Consider the following 16,296-nt stretch of genomic DNA (forward strand, 5'->3'; position numbering starts at 1 on the left):
CCAGGATGTTTTCATTCTATCAGTCTTGAAAAATGATTTGTGTGTCTGTTTGTTTTCTATAGGTTCGGCAACCTCTCGCGATATCGTCACCAAGCTTGTCACAAGGACTCCTGAAGTGGTGTTTGTTGTTGATGTTTGGGTGATCACCAGCAGCTTGAATCAAGATGGCGGACCCAAATGTCACTTTGTTGTGACATTGTCCATTTCTTTGGCATAGGCACAGCCAGCCGAATCTTGAGATATCCTGGCCAAACTCATTGTTCCTTTAGTTTTTAGCGTGATTAATTGTACCTGCCTCCAGGCCACAGACAATTCATGTAGAAAAGCTTATACAAGGAAACACATAATGTAAACATAAGCAAATGCATCTTGCAAAAGACACTAAGATTCTCAAGCGCTTTGGAAGAGAGCAGTAGAAACATTATTAATGGGGAATTATGGGACATACAATGCACCTTGGCTGCAGTTTATACTCTAAACATGTCATATCTGTTTTGGAAAAGTGCAGGCCTATGCAGAGCCCTAGAATGTTCAGAGCCCTAGAATGGAAACAATAATATTAAATTTAACTGCTCTTGAAAAAATATTAATAGGCGACTTACTTATATTTGGTTGCCTGTGTTGTTACGGTAACAGAGAAACCCAGGATCCCAGATGTATTTCTTGTGGAAGGGTAGACATGGTAGCTTAAATCAAAGGAAAAGAATAACATTCCACAAGCACAAGTCATTTTATTCTGATCATTAACAAGTACTAATTAGTATATGGGAGCTATCCATCAAAACTGGTTCTCCCACATGCTCAATTAAAGTGCATGGAAGCAATACTTGGTAGATGGTTCAGATTGCATCATTAGAATTAGTGCTTTAAACCAGTGATTTTCATTACTGCCTTTCAATGTGCCAGCTGCCTAAATGGAAGGCACATTTCAAGATTTGTTCTAACTATGTGAGTTGTACTTTTTCCGGGCTGATTCTGTATGCCTTACCGTAACAGTTGTGACATTTGTGACTACAGCATGGCACCATGTATTAAACTGTTTTGGGGATCTTGTGTTTGCATTGTGTCTGCACCAAAACTGAAATTACTGAACAGCTGGAGAGGCAGGACTTGAAAGGTTTTGGTCCCTGGTTCTTGGTAATGGGATCATGAGAAATTTCGCATGCAGACAAACTCTAGAATGGGCTGGAGTTGGCCCCTGAAGCATCTTTATTTAACTTCCTCCTGCCACTACTATTTCTTTAATACCAGATTTGAATTAGATGTAATAAAGGGTTAGCTCTCAGAGTCATCCATTGGAAGATGATATCCAGCATTACTCATATTTAGAGTAACTTTATTCCCTAAATTTCAGTGGGTTTACTCTGATAATGACTAGGACATTACTCACAGAGCTTTTGGATGCAATATCATCCACGTCTTCTTGTACTGTTGCCTAATGTGCATTTTGGAAAGGGCCACTGGTGATTTTCTTATTTGGGGCTTCTTTTTTGCAAGCTCGTTTACACTTCATTAGTGACTTTACAAGCACACATGGTGTATATCTGTAAAACTTATTGCTGGAATAATAGAATGGTAGGGTCATCTCCAACTCCCTGGGGCTGGACTACAACTCCCATTATCCCTGGGGCTGATGGAAGCTAGGGTCCAACAATATGTGCTGGATACCACATTAACCATCCCTGGGTTAGGGGATACCAGCTGTATTATAGAGCCTGAACATCTCTGAGTTTTGAATTTTTGACTGTCTCCCTTCCCTATGACATGTCTGGACTGGTGAATGAGGGGGCCTCCAAGAATACAGAATTTGGTAACCCCTGACTTAAACACATTCCATATTTCTATCTATTATTAAATAGCAGGGAGAACTCAGAGAAATCAAGTACTCTGAAATTCTTGTTACAGATAGGTAGCCGTGTTGGTCTGCCATAGTCAAAACAAAAAAAATTCCTTCCAGTAGCACCTTAAAGACCAACTAAGTTAGTTCTTGGTATGAGCTTTCGTGTGCATGCACACTTCTTCAGATATCTGAAGAAGTGTGCATGCACACGAAAGCTCATACCAAGAACTAACTTAGTTGGTCTTTAAGGTGCTACTGGAAGGAATTTTTTTTGTTCTGAAATTCTTGTATATGAAGCGATATTTACTGCAAAGCCTTTCTTCAGATGGCAAACTCACCCCAGGGTATTCTTTGTTCGCAAGAAGTCAAAGCATGGCTCCTCCATATGCATCTAAAACGGAACATGATATTTGCAGGGATATTTTCTTTGACCCCAGAAACAAATATTCAAAATACAAGAAACAATAAACCTCAACACGTGTGACTCTTCCCACCCTCTTTTAAAAAGTTACCAGGTATTGAAAACTTACCTTGGCTGACACTCATCATTTGAGAGTATAATAGGGTGCATTTAAAAAGAAATGATTCCATCATCAAGGAGTTCACACAATATTTTATGCTACGCCAACTTTTTGGCAGCCATATGATGCTGCAGCCCAGTGAAGTACAATAAAGGAAAAGGGAAGGGATGGAAGACTTCAACTGGGGAGCTGTTGTACCCTGGATCCCATCAGGGCTTGGATTATTGTGGCAAACATCTACATGGTATTATGTAGGATGGTGTCGAAACCACAAAAGATGGTGAACAAACCACTTCACTGAGAACAAACTCTTAATACACATTAAACATGAGAAAAGTGAAAAGTAAAGGTAAACGTAAAGGGACCCCTGACCATTAGGTCCAGTTATGAACGACTCTGGGGTTGCGGCGCTCATCTCGCTTTATTGGCCGAGGGAGCTGGCGTACAGCTTCCGGATCATGTGGCCAGCATGACTAAGCTGCTTCTGGCGAACCAGAGCAGTGCACGGAAACGCTGTTTACCTTTCTGCAGGAGTGGTACCTATTTATCTACTTGCACTTTGACGTGCTTTCTAACTGCTAGGTTGGCAGGAGCAGGGACCGAGCAACGGGAGCTCACCTTGTTGTGGGTTTCGAACCGCCAACCTTTTGATCGGCAGGCAAGTCCTAGGCTCTGTGGTTTAACCCACAGCGCCATACTATTATTATTATTATTATTATTATTATTATTATTATTATTTTGCAACTGACTCCAGATCTAGTCTCTAGAGTTTGTGAACTTACCGGTAGTGTAAAACCTGGACTGGAGATGATCCAGACTCTGGAGAACTGGAACACATAAGATGCAACTAGGTTCCCTTACATTACATCCCTCTTTTCTTGCCACTAAACAAAAACTCCCATTGCCATGTTGCTAATTCAACAGACCTACTGAACAAACTGCACTTTACATTAGCTTGTTCCTGAACCTTGGACATTGTGTTTACATAATCAGCAACTGGACAGCATTCTGGGGAAGAAGAAAATGGGCATTCCAATGTGCAGTGGGCAAGGTCCGTCAATGACCAATATGAATGATACACCTTTTTGTTTTGCATTTATTTCACACTTTTCAAAGGATACACTGAAAACCTGAGGATACACATTAAGAAAAGCTTACCACAAGCAGTTCTGTGAGGGAGTACTCTTTTAAATTCTTTGCACCAGTCTTAAGCAAGAGAGAGAGAAAGAGAAAATGAAACAGAGTCATTAACTGGTCTGTGATTTCTCTATGAACCTGAGAGCTCCATTCAAGTCTCTTAATAGTGAAGAATATGAGTAGTTTTCTAACTTCCTGTCTTTAGGGAGCCTTACCATACACCCCCCCCCCCGTTTTTTGCTAAAGAAGTCCTGTCACACAAAGTTGCCAGTCAACCTAGCTGAACTTGACTTTTGTCCCACACAAACTGTGTGGTTTGGAATGCATTCTGGGGGACAGCTGGTCATGGCTGACAATCTATTTTTCATAGAAGCTTCTTTGTCATGACATTCTCCTCAATGAAAAATTCCAGTCTAGTATCTGGGCCTCTTTTCCTAGAAACCCACGTTTCCTAGAAACAGAGCTTGACAATTACTTTCTTGGAACATTCTCCATGGATTTTCTATGGCATGAATGCCTGTTAGGACACAATTTGGTGTGGGGTGAGAATTTGAAGGAGCAGAGGTGCCTGACAGTGCCAGCCCCACTTCTTGAAATTATGCGAGGGGCAACTAGTCATCCCCAGCTTATATTGATCTGAAAGGAATAGGGTTGAAATTCATTGGCTAAACCATCTCCTTTAATTTTCTTGCCTTTAGGCAAGAGAATGTGGGTTAAATAGCAATTGTTTAGGTCAGAGGGTGGGGGTTAATCCTTCAGGGCTAATCAGTGGGTGGGGATCAGGGCTGCATCCTGGTAGTGGGTGAGGCCAGAGTAAAAATGGATGGGGTACCCCATTCCCTTTCTGCTACCCTTTTTTCTTTTTCTGCCACCCCCTCTCTCACCTTTTCTTACCCCATTCTCCTTGTATTCCCACATCCCTGAAATTAGCATGGTGGCCATATGCTGCTCCCCCCACCCCAAAGTCTAGCTAGGCATTGCTATGTTTTAGAATAGCAAATAGTAGGGCTGGACTTCAGAACTCCACAGCTCAGGCAGGGACCAAATGAGATATGCAAATGATGGGGGCAGCATTTAAACGCAATGGAAACATAATGCAAATGGGGAGAAAATGGAATCAATTATGAAAGTGAATATCAATCCTATTTGCTGGACTGGTTTCCATTCTGGACATAGGACAAATAAGCAAACACCAGCAATTTCTGATCCTTTTTCCCAGTCAGGATTCCCCACCATCCCTAATGAATACAAAACCCAACATAAAGGCAGCAATCCTTTAACAGTTTCTGAGGGAGTAAGTCCCATGGAACTCAATGGAGCTTACTTCTCAGTAGTAGCACTCAGGATGCACTGTAATAGGTCCGAGTCTACAATACCTGATAGTAGACCGTCACATCAGAGTTTGGATTGCCTGCGTGAAGGGATTTCACTTTACACAGAATGTGAGTGTTTGGCAGTTCTATCACCCGGAACTGAATAGGGCATGGGTGTATGAGAGGAACAAACTGTAATTTTCTGAAAAGAGAGAGGGGCAAAATGAAAGAGGAGCCACCGTTTCTCATCTTCATCATATGAACATATTTGTGAAGGAAGTAATCATCACAGACATGTTCATATTCACACTTGTACTTTCTACCTATACGATACACACCAGTACTTAGCCTTACGTGTACCCTGAAGTGGTAGACTGCTCCCATGAATAGCCAGTGTTTGCCTCCTGACCTTTATCTCCTCCTGACCTGGACACAGTTACTTGAACTTCAGCAAACTTGCACCAAATATAAATTACCAATACTCTGGTAACAGCTAGGCTTGACTACTACAAAGAGTTACATAGATGTTTGGAGACCAGCACTGTTGAGACACAACCCTGATGGGATGGCAATAAGAGTGTCCCTGTTCAAGGTTTGTTTGTTTGTTTGTTTGTTTGTTTGTTTGTTTGTGGAGTGCAACTTATGTGTGTAGAAATGTCTGAGGCTACTTCTTAGTAAGAGGAATGTATGATGCATGTGTATTGGCAGATGTGTGAGAGTGCAATAGGATGACCAATATTAAATGAGTAGCAAGTATTGTGTGATTTGAGGATGAATGACTCAAGCATGACTGTGAAACTTCTGCTCCCCCACTTTTTTAAAAAAATTAATCACAACTTCCTGTGCGATCCAAACCTGACAAACTGTGGTTAATATCACTGTGGTTTTTTTTGAAAAAAGCCCAATTTCATTTTGTACTTTAAGAAGTTGGTTTGTTTGAACAAATTATATTTAAGAGTAATCATTGCTTACATTTGAGATGTAACAATTAGATGTAGTTAATCTAAAACAGGAGAGGGACCCTCCAATTTTCTTCTCATGGCTGCACTGAAGAAGGAGAAGCCTGAGAGCCTGAAGTTCACTGCAGCTCATCTTCGTAATGCTAAAACGTGGTTTATTGTTACACCCAAACCATGACAATGTATTTCATTCTTTAAAAAATTTAGGAGGAAAATCAAGGATGGGTGTTAATAAACATTTTATAGCATTCAGCAATGCTCATCGAAATGCGGTTTTCATTTAATAATAAACTGGGTGTTCAAAACTGGCCGTTCAAAACAAAGAAACCTGACCAAATGCATCACTCTTCCCTCTCTCAGAACCCTATGTATATTTCTTAATAGTAAGAATCAAACCAGGATACTCACCCAGCAATATAATTCATAAAGTCCTTTGCTTCCTAGGACATAAGGGTAAAAGATCAAACATTATTGAAATGAATGGGGCTATTTTCCAAATACGTACACAATATAAACGGAACAAGGCATTTTTGCATTCATGGAAATCATATTTAGTGTTCAACAACTATGTCTATTTTGTTTGCTTCCATTGCAGGCAGAACCCAAATTTCAGCTGTCCAACTCTATACTCACATTGCTCATAAAGTTTCCTTGGACAAGTCCCTCTACCCACAGTTTTGATTTGAAAGCTGTCACAAATGCTTGTAGATCTTCTATGGTAATGCCACTACTAATAGTTTGATATTTTTCTACTAAAGACCACCTGCCATGCTCCAGAATCGAGAGTCGAAGATCTCTGTAAGATGCATCAGTAAATGTACGTTAATTTATTTTTTCACCATCTTGGGCTTTTAGTACCCCTAAAATGGCAACACTCAGAATAATTGGAAATGCAGCCTCAGCTAATTAAAATATATCAAAATAACAAATGCAGGAGGGATTGGTGACATAATTTTGCTGTGTTGCCTCCCCACACTCCCAAGACAGCAATGAGGAACCTGTGGCCCTTCATATGTAGTTGGTCTCCCAAGTTCCATCAACCCCAATTGCCATGGCTAAAGGACATGTTTTCATCACTCCCTTCTTTGTTAGATGGCCATAGGAACCTGTGTCTGGCAGTGTTGCATCTCTGGGGTGGCAGGGTAGGCAAAGCCTTCCTTTTTCTCACAACTCCTCATGAGATCCTGCACGAGGCTGAGGGGTCTTTTAAAAATGGTGATATGAGCAGTCATTTAATGCTTGGCAATCATTTTGATTCTTGCAAGTGGAAAATCAACACAAGGCTCATATCAATCTGATCTTAGACTTATTCTTGGCTATATGTGAAAGTTTCTTTAGCAAAGCCGATTTTCTACCACTGAGCCTTTCCATGTAGTCTCCCTGCAGACACTCACTTTGCCAGCGAATCTGTTTTGAGGAGATTGTTAAAATATGTCTTTTTTAGCTGTTCAATTATCATCTGGAAAGCTGAAGGCGAGACACTGAGGTTAGACAAGTGATCAATGATCAGTTGAAAGAGCAACTGCAAAGAAAAAAGGAAAATTTGACCAAATGAAGAGATACGTGGTACATGAACGTAAGACATGCTAGTTCTGTGGGGATTGTCTTCAGGTAAGTGGGCACACAGTTGTAACCTAACAGACACCTCATGTTGTGTCATTGGCTATGCGCATCTCACCATTCTATAGTCAGACAAAACCCTCAACAGAAGGACCAGTCATGTCAGACAGAAACTCCCCAGATCATCCAGGAACCCATCAGATCTCATCCATCTCTGAGGGCAGAACCTCTTAATGGATCTCCCAGCCTTGAACAGTGGAGTGAATGAATCTTTATTGCTAAAAGCTGTACGCCGTCCTGAAGAGTGGAGTAGCTACATTCAGCTCAAATGTCATGAGGGAATGGATGGCCAATGGCAATGGACGTACAGTGATGCCCCCTCCAATCAGTGGAGTATTACCAATCAGTTCTGTGGCAAAGACCAGGTCGAGGATGCATCCATGCATGTGTGTGGGACCACTGATATAATGAGAAAGGCCCCATGGCTGTCATGGAGGCCCTGAAGTCCTGAGCTGGCCCATTTGAGGCAGCCTTGACATGAATACTGAAGTCTCCTAACACCACAATGAAAGGGTTCTCCAACACCACATCTAAGAGGACCCCCACCAGCTTAGTTAGGGAGACTGTAGCACAGCTGGATAGATGCTACACTAACAACATCCCTGTTCTGGCTCTCTGGACCAACATCACAAATAATCCTTCAACCTCAGACATAGAATAGATATGATACCATAAGGACTACAGGAAGGACTCCTTATTCTTTCACCATATTTAAGCTGCCCAATTTGATGATGACATTACCATGTACATGTTCACTGGGGCCGACACAGATTAAATTGACTAAAATATATGGACTACTCACAGGTAGTTTATGGTTAAAGCCTTTCACTCGAATGACCAGACCATGTTCTTTGGCTATGATTTTGTATTCCATCTGAGCAACATCTGCTTGATATGCTGGTTCAGCAAGGTTGTGGGAAAGTGTGCTTACAAAAGTATCAAAAAGCACCATACTGGATGGAGAAGAATAAGTGGAAATGTTTAAAACTGTGGACTCAAAGGAGCTGAAGTAATTCAGATGCTACACATGAAAGTGGGTGTTAGTACAGTCTTATCACACTTAGAAAGGATAAAGTTTCAAACAATGAAAAATCCTCTTTACATGTTCTTGAACCAACTGTAATATCAAGATAGCAATCATATAAAGGCAGATGTACTTATTTTTTGTGGATTTTCATAAAAGGCATCATTTGACGGTTGCTCTTTTTTAATTATTAAAAGTTATTAAAAGACTATACAATATAATCATGCATTAACCGTCCTGAGACTTCCGTATATAGGGCAGTATATAAATTCAATTAATAATAATAATAATAGTAATATATAAACACACACACACATATAAAACTCAAAAAATCTCACTCTATCAATCATATTATGTTAGAATATAGCACTATTATAAAAAGCACGTAGTATTGTATTGTATTATTATATTTCATCTAGATATATTTTCCAGTATTCAGAGTATTGTATTATTATATTTCATCTAGATATATTTTCCAGTATTCAGAGTTTCTTACTGTACATTACTCATCACAATAGGGAGAAAGTGTCAAATGAGTCTTGTTCTATTTTCCTTTATTTTTGGTCTTTGACTTTTTCAGGCTAAGGACATTGCTGTGAAATGAGAGTTAATTGTAAGAGGTGGAAATGAGAGCCTAATGGGAGTTCCCTAGATGATGCCTTCTCATAGTAGGAACTACAAGCTGTTATGAAGCAAAAGGGTCAAATCCAGCCATGTTCAGAAGCCACAGATACTTTCCACTACATCCTGTGTCTAGAAAAGCAGACAAATAAATGTTGAACATCGTAATATCGACTTGCCACTTTATACAATCCAGGCAACAGCAAATTAGGAAACATGGAAAGTAATCTGAATAGAAATGTCCTCCTATCTCCCAGTTAAATTAATGTAATATATTATATATCACTACTTACTTTAATGCAGACTGTTGTATCACTGGAGTCACCAGATAAAAACAGATAAATGCTGGGCAGGAGGGAGAAGGGAAACAGAGAAAAACAGAAGAATCAAAATTTCATGAACGAGGAGATTTAGTCAGGAGGGGGGGGAATACACAGTCCTCAGACTTTTTGCCTCTGCCCCTCTGGGCTGTTGTACTTTAAAAAAATGCAATTCCTGCACATTTTGGTGCTCCAGTGAGCAGGCTGATGACACCCTCTTTGTTTTTCAGTGGCCGTCTTTGGGCACAATTTCTATCAGCACCAAGTTTTGGTAATAAGTGGTGATTAGCACTATTCTAAATGTACATCCACTGGACAGTCTCCAACTGGTCAGTGTGCAGGACAACACATTTGGGTAATGGGGTAGGGAGAAAGGAGACACAGGAGGCGGCCATGCACCTAAACTCCTTTGCCCTGGCAATGTAGACCTTCAGGTCCAGCCAGACATCAAGGGAGTGTGGAGCTTTCTCTAGAGAGTGAGAGGGATTTGGACAAAAGGTAGGAAATACCAATTCCGGTTGCATGTGAAAACAGGACGCTACCTTAGGAATGAAGGAGGGGCCAGTTCTGTGGGCTACTCTATCCCTATGAAAGGTGCAGAGATGTTTGGCTACTGAAAGGGTCCAAAGTTCAGAGACTCTGTGAGTGGAAGCGATAACTACAAATAGGAGATTCTCTTCACAATTTCTTTATCCCTTCCCTCTCCCCACCACGCAAAGCTGTAATCGGAGCTTACCTAGCTTTGAGGAGGTGGTGTGAGGGCTCTTGAGTCCTCCTGTTTCCTTCCCAAAGCTGGGCAAGCAGACCTCCATCTTGCAGGTGGGGGGCAGTTCCTGGATTTATGCATTTTTGTCTTTACAAGTGGACCCCCAGAACTGAACCCTTGTGTACCATGTTAGCTGTATGCTGGACCTGGGTCAACTAGCAAGTGTATCCTCAAGTCAACCTCACCTCAACTGTGCAGGAGGACAGACACCAAATTCAGCTTCACTTTTTGTTAGCTTCTTGTGAAGCACTCCTTTTAAATCCCTTTCTTGTCAGTTTCCCCAAAGGGTACATTGGTAAGAATCTTTGAATGATAAGAACTCTCCAGAGTGCTGATTGCATTTAACAGTAAACAAATTTGAAGTTTTCTAGCGATATTTAGCTAGTCCTCTCCTAAACTTGTAAATGTGTGTGCACCACATGCCTTGGTTGTACCCATTTTATAAATGCAATATATTGAGTTTTACCTTTCGGGACACTAAATTTATTGTCTTTCTTGTACCACAGACAACCTTGTTTGGTATCCAATATTTTGTGTGGATATTCTGTTTTGTGCTCGGTTGATTTCTTCACAGTGAAATCTGTAGCTAGCATGGGAGATACAATAACAGATTGCTAAATGTGAACACCATTCATCCATAACACTTGGATGTAAAGGTAGTTTCTTATGGTACTGCTGCATATGTGCTTGTTACACCTGCCTTTGAAGATGTTCAGAGACATAAAGCACTGATCCACACTTGTAACAATAAGTATCTGGCTTTTGTTCATGATCATTGGAAGTTAAACAAAGACATGAGGGAGGCAGTGAGAACCACTGTGTCAGTTCCACCTCCTGTCACTGTTCTCATTATTCTCCAACCTGTGGAGGACAATCTCCAAGCAAGGAGACTTCTGAATGACTCTGATGGAGCATCCTTGCAGCACCAACATCACCACCATCCTGCAGCAATGCTGGAGGGCAGCTCTGCATTGCCACAACAACTGCTCCTCCAAGCATGCACTCAATGACCCTTAGCCAAAGGTCTGAATTTGAAATGTATTGTGTTTGAACAGACCTTTGGTGATATGAGTTCTTTCAGCTGTGACTAGTCCATGGAAGTCCATACAAGTCCATTATTGAGGCTACAACTAATGACTGGATGAACATGGCTGAAAACACAGGAGTAGGTGACAGTGTACTGATACATCAACCATAATGTACTCAGGGTAAGGTCTGGAAAGAGTCCTCTGCATACAACAGTATTCATGGAAAGCTTGTTCTCAACCCAGGCAATTGCAAGACTGTCTTCAGGCAGGATATGCAGTTGGAACGGGATCCTCTTCTTGTACTGCTTACCTATAAATTGATTTTCTTCTGGTAGGTGTAAATCTGGATGCAGCATGAAATCAGTGTCCCACAATGTGCTCCAGTATGCATCGATTTCTGTGGATATGACATAAAATGGCATTATTCTGCTATCACAAAATGTAAGTTCGAGGGACATCCAAGCCAAGTGTTAACCAGGTTCAACAGCCAGGACACTGCACTGAATCAACACTGGGCCTAAATTCAGACTGGCGTAATTCTGCAAGCAGACACAAGCTTTAGGCACCTAAAAGAACATGAGAAGAAACCTATCAAATCAGATCAAAGGCTTGCCTTGTCCAACATTCTGTTGTTACAGTGGCCAACCAGATTATTATTATGGGAAGCTCACAAGCAGGACATGAGTGGAATAGTACTCATGACACCCCAGGAACTGGTATTCTGAGGCATCTGATCTCTGGTGCTGAAGGTAATAATAAAGGTAAAGGTAAGGGGACCCCTGACCATTAGGTCCAGTCGTGACCGACTCTGGGGTTGCGGCGCTCATCTCACTTCATTGGCCGAGGGAGCTTCTGGGTCATGTGGCCAGCATGACTAAGCTGCTTCTGGCGAACCAGAGCAGCGCTACCACCTAATACAACTACTTATACTGAGTCAGAGCATTGCTCATCTAGTTCAGTATTGTCCATGCTGACCGAAAGCTGCTCTCCAGGGTTTCAGACAGGAGATGTTCACAGTTCAACCTGGAACAGCAGGGAGTGAACCAGAAAGCTTCTGCATACAAAAAGCAGATGCTCTTTTGCTGATCTACATCATGTTCTTGTTGTGAAAATCCTTAGCTGTCAACTTGCTCGAAAAGCTTCAGAGGCATGTTTTAAATCACAGAAACTTTACATTGTTTTACCTGTTGCGCTGTATTGTGTCCCAAACCATTTCTCCTTCAAGGGACATTTCCCCTCATGGTAAGGAGAAAAGAAAATGAAGTTTGCCTTTTGAGGGATGAGATGGTTAAGGGCATCAGCAACGACCTATAAACATAATAGAACGTATCAGTTTGTTTTCAACTAGTCATTCCTAACTTCTGGGCAGGGAAGTACACAATTCAAACGTTTGATAACAAGTATTTCTCCACTGGAAAAAGATCTGGAAATGTTCTAGTTACCAACACATTTTTTAACTCCTATGAGGAAATTTCAAAGTGACTTCTACATAACAGCTTTCCTCCTAAAGACAGATGGAGATTACTTACTTCAGCATTATATTCAATCAGTAGCTGGTCTCCTATCAGAAAGTCCTCCTTTCGAAATATGTGCATATATTCAGAAATATTTTCTACATATTCAAGTGGATCAACCTGGGAAATGAGCAAAATATGATTTGGAAATCATCACAATGTTAGGATTTCTCTTAGAGAGCAGTCCCTGAAACAGGAGAGGTTTGGGATGTGTGAACACCAGTATGCAAAACTAGTCACATATTGAAAATATCAGTATTAGTATAGACACAAGAAAATACTGGAAAATTGAATAGATAATACCTGCTCCTGAAAGCAAAATTCATTGCCTTCAATCTTCTGAATGTCTTCCCATATTCTGTGAGGGAACAAGTTGAGTCCATATTAATCCTTAACTCTCAAGAAAATAATCAAACTGAATTTCTAGGTAAGATATCATGCAGAAGGTGTTTTGTCTGCATTAACTATTCATACTGTTGAAATGGGACTACCGGACGACATTGGTTAAAAACTGCTGCAATTATCTGTTTGCAAAGACTGGATGCATATTGGAGGATGAAATTGTGTCCCCCCTGATCTATATATGTTCAAGTCTACTATCTGCACAGATTCTACATGCATGCAATTTCCATACATACAAACGTTTAAGCTTTTTTCAGTTGTATATACAAAGGACCTATTCATACTGATTGTAGCAGCAGTGAACCCCTGATAAAATCTAAGAAAAATTGCATTCACCTATATATTGGTCTAGGAGGTTATGCAAATATTTATTTTCAAATGTATAATATTTTGCATATGAAGCAACAGGCCCAGAGTGGATTGACCCAGAGTGATTTTGTGTGGTTGTATTGTTATTAATAATGGTTTTCTGAGTTGTCTTCAGCGTATTAGATATTGGATAATAAGTATTTGTTGCTCATCAGAAACAGAGTAACTATTGTCCCCTTATTTCATAAGCCTAGTAAGTTTTGCTGATTAGTATAATGTGTCTAGTAGCTTTCTTTGGTTCTAGCACTTCTTTTTAAAAAATCACCTTTCTACAGGTCCATGCTTTCTCAGCATCTTCAAGTACTGGAATATAATATGAATAACCTGAAGACAGAAAAAGAAAACGGTTCATCATCTGGTTACCCTTACCTACAAAAAAATGTTTCACAGAATTTAGCAGAAGGTCCACGTTTTCCAGTACATTTAAGTGTAAGGCAGCACTGTAACGAAAGACCTAATCTATGATACTTTACTATCCTACTCTGGGCATTCCTTGCATGAAGGGGGCATCAAATGACAACTGGGCAGCAGGAATGTGCCCCTGGCCCTGTCTCTAAACATCAATGCCATAACAAGGTCATCTGCAGTGAAGAAGGGCTGGGCCACACTTTCGCATGTCTTGTGCCTAGAAAGCATGAGTCCAAGCAGTTTCCCACTTACCTCATGCTTTTTAGGCACAGGTCCAAGCGATTTTGCCTTTGCCCTGCTGCTTTCCCCAGGAAAACCTACTCTTTAGCGATAAATCAGAACAAATAGCAACCTGCAGAAAAGCTGATTCAGCGGCGCTAAACAACAGGTTTTCCTGGGAGAAAGCAGTGGGGCAAACGGAAGTGTGGATTAGCCTGGTGCAAACAGCTGTTCACATGAGAACATAGGAAGCAAACTTATATCAAGTCAGACCACTGGCCTAATCCAACTCAGTATTGTCTACACTTTCCAGGGCAGCAGTGGCAGTGGCTCAAAATCTATTATATGCTCAATATATATTTAATATCTACAAATTATATTTTCATAATTATTGTTTTTACTATACTCTGTAAACCCCCCCCCCCCTTATAGTCATATTCAAGATAGTGTCATATTAACTTAGGTTCCATTCATTTCTATGAAACTACTCTGGGTAAAAGTTAGCTGGCTACAGCCCTCTGTCCTTTGTACTGATAGTACTGTCTGTTTGTACTGATGTCTGTCTGTTTCAGGGCTGGATCATGTTTTGTAAATAATAAAAGTAAATAAATAACAAGGGAAATTTACCTCATAAAAATGTTCAAAACCTTCATCAGTCAAAGTCACAGAGATGCTGAAGATGGAGTAAGTAGAGTTTTGTTCAAATCCTGTCTCACCATTTCCTCCAAATAATGCAAGGGCCCAAAATCTATTGCAAAATTTAAACCATGATTATGCAGATGAACCACATTGCATTTTAAAGCATCTTACCTTTGAGTTCATTACGGGGAAGAGAGGTGGAATTAAGGATGCTTTGCTTTTAGAAATGTGTGCCACTTCAAAAATAACATAAAAGGGTAAGTGATCTTCCATGACCTTGAATATCCTCAAAAAGGTATTTATAGGTGCAAAATGCAAATTTATTTGCAATTCTCTCTCTCTCTCTCTCTCTCTCTCTCTCTCTCTCTCTCTCATACACACACACACACACACACACACACACACACACACACACAGCAGCCCGTCCTACTAGAAAACTTTGTCATTTGATAAACATGATTTGCAATGCATTGATCTGGAATGACTTTGTGATTTTTAACAAAGACATAATCATTTGTAGAATTAGGAAATCAACCCAAGCAGTAAGGTGGGTAACTTGAGATGATTACTATTTTATTTAAAAGCATTTCTAAACTGTTTGATAAGTAAAAAAACAACATTATTGTTAGTAATTACATTCTACCTATCTCAAGGTGGTGTACAATAAAAAATAGCAACAGGAAAAACAAAAACAAACAGGCAAAAGCACAAAAAGCATTTATGTTTTAAAAGGCAACAGCAAAATAAATAGACATCCATGGCAGAGATTCATTAATCAACCAAGAGAGGCTTGTCGGAACCAAACTATCTTCAGTTGCTTCCGGAAAATGCAGAAAGTCTTTGCCTGTGGTATTTTGACATGAATGCTATTCCCCAGAAGAGGGGCAGCTACAATGCAAGCCATGGGGCAACCACACTGAAATCTCTGCCCTGTTCAGCAGAAGCTCTCTTGCAGACTGCAGTGACCTACTGGGTATATAAGGGCTAAAACAGTGTCTCAAGTAACCTGGTTCTGGGCCTTTTATGTTAGTACCAAAACCTCGAACTTGCCCCTGCAGCAAACTGGCAGCCAGTCAAATCCCACAAGCAAGATATCATAGAATTGTAGAGTTGGAAGGGACCCGAGCTCCATACAGTCCAACCCCCCTGCAACGCAGGAAATATATGCTGGCGGTAGTTTGCCCCCACAAGCAACCTAGTAATTGTGTTCTGTACCAGCTTCAGACTCCAGATCTACCTCAAGGGTAGCCCCACTCAGAGAACATTGCAATACTCCAACCATGAGATTACCAAATCCTTGGACAACTGTGGTCAAGCTACCCTGATCAAGGAACAGCTGTAGCTGTCTTGCTGACCAAAGCTGGAAAAAAGACCCTCTTTGTCATCAAACTGAGCTGTGGTTTCAGTGACAGAGCTGGATGCAACATCCATTATGAATCCAATATAAAACCCAATATCTATTCAAATTCAATACCCATTAAAACAAAAATACAACCTAAAAACTGATGAAAGTTTAAAAGCAAATAAAGCAGAGAAGAGGTTATTTATGCATACTCAAAACAGCTCAAAGTGTCTCAGAACCTGTAAGTCATCTTA

General features: G+C 40.6%; 1 protein-coding gene across 2 annotated transcripts in view; it reads right to left on the bottom strand.

The window, feature by feature from the left end:
• LOC307220337 (nardilysin-like) overlaps positions 1-16,296 on the bottom strand; it is a 40,772-nt gene that overhangs the window by 7,550 nt on the left and 16,926 nt on the right. For both annotated transcript variants that reach the window (XR_013840840.1, XM_079984205.1), the window contains exons 12-27: positions 14,689-14,809; positions 13,700-13,758; positions 12,967-13,021; positions 12,679-12,783; positions 12,334-12,457; positions 11,460-11,546; positions 10,588-10,707; positions 9,329-9,380; positions 8,193-8,343; positions 7,165-7,292; positions 6,404-6,566; positions 6,179-6,210; positions 4,875-5,013; positions 3,520-3,567; positions 2,179-2,231; positions 603-686 (exon numbers count right to left, since the gene is read on the bottom strand). Coding sequence is in view for 1 of the 2 variants with exons in the window: in XM_079984205.1 (XP_079840331.1) it covers positions 603-686; positions 2,179-2,231; positions 3,520-3,567; positions 4,875-5,013; positions 6,179-6,210; positions 6,404-6,566; positions 7,165-7,292; positions 8,193-8,343; positions 9,329-9,380; positions 10,588-10,707; positions 11,460-11,546; positions 12,334-12,457; positions 12,679-12,783; positions 12,967-13,021; positions 13,700-13,758; positions 14,689-14,809 (1,521 nt within the window). In the remaining variant the exon portion in view is untranslated. The remainder of the gene's footprint in view (positions 1-602; positions 687-2,178; positions 2,232-3,519; positions 3,568-4,874; positions 5,014-6,178; positions 6,211-6,403; positions 6,567-7,164; positions 7,293-8,192; positions 8,344-9,328; positions 9,381-10,587; positions 10,708-11,459; positions 11,547-12,333; positions 12,458-12,678; positions 12,784-12,966; positions 13,022-13,699; positions 13,759-14,688; positions 14,810-16,296) is intronic.

Source organism: Podarcis cretensis, assembly GCF_951804945.1.
Source record: "Podarcis cretensis genome assembly, chromosome: 7".
In the NCBI taxonomy this organism is placed as follows: domain Eukaryota; kingdom Metazoa; phylum Chordata; class Lepidosauria; order Squamata; family Lacertidae; genus Podarcis; species Podarcis cretensis.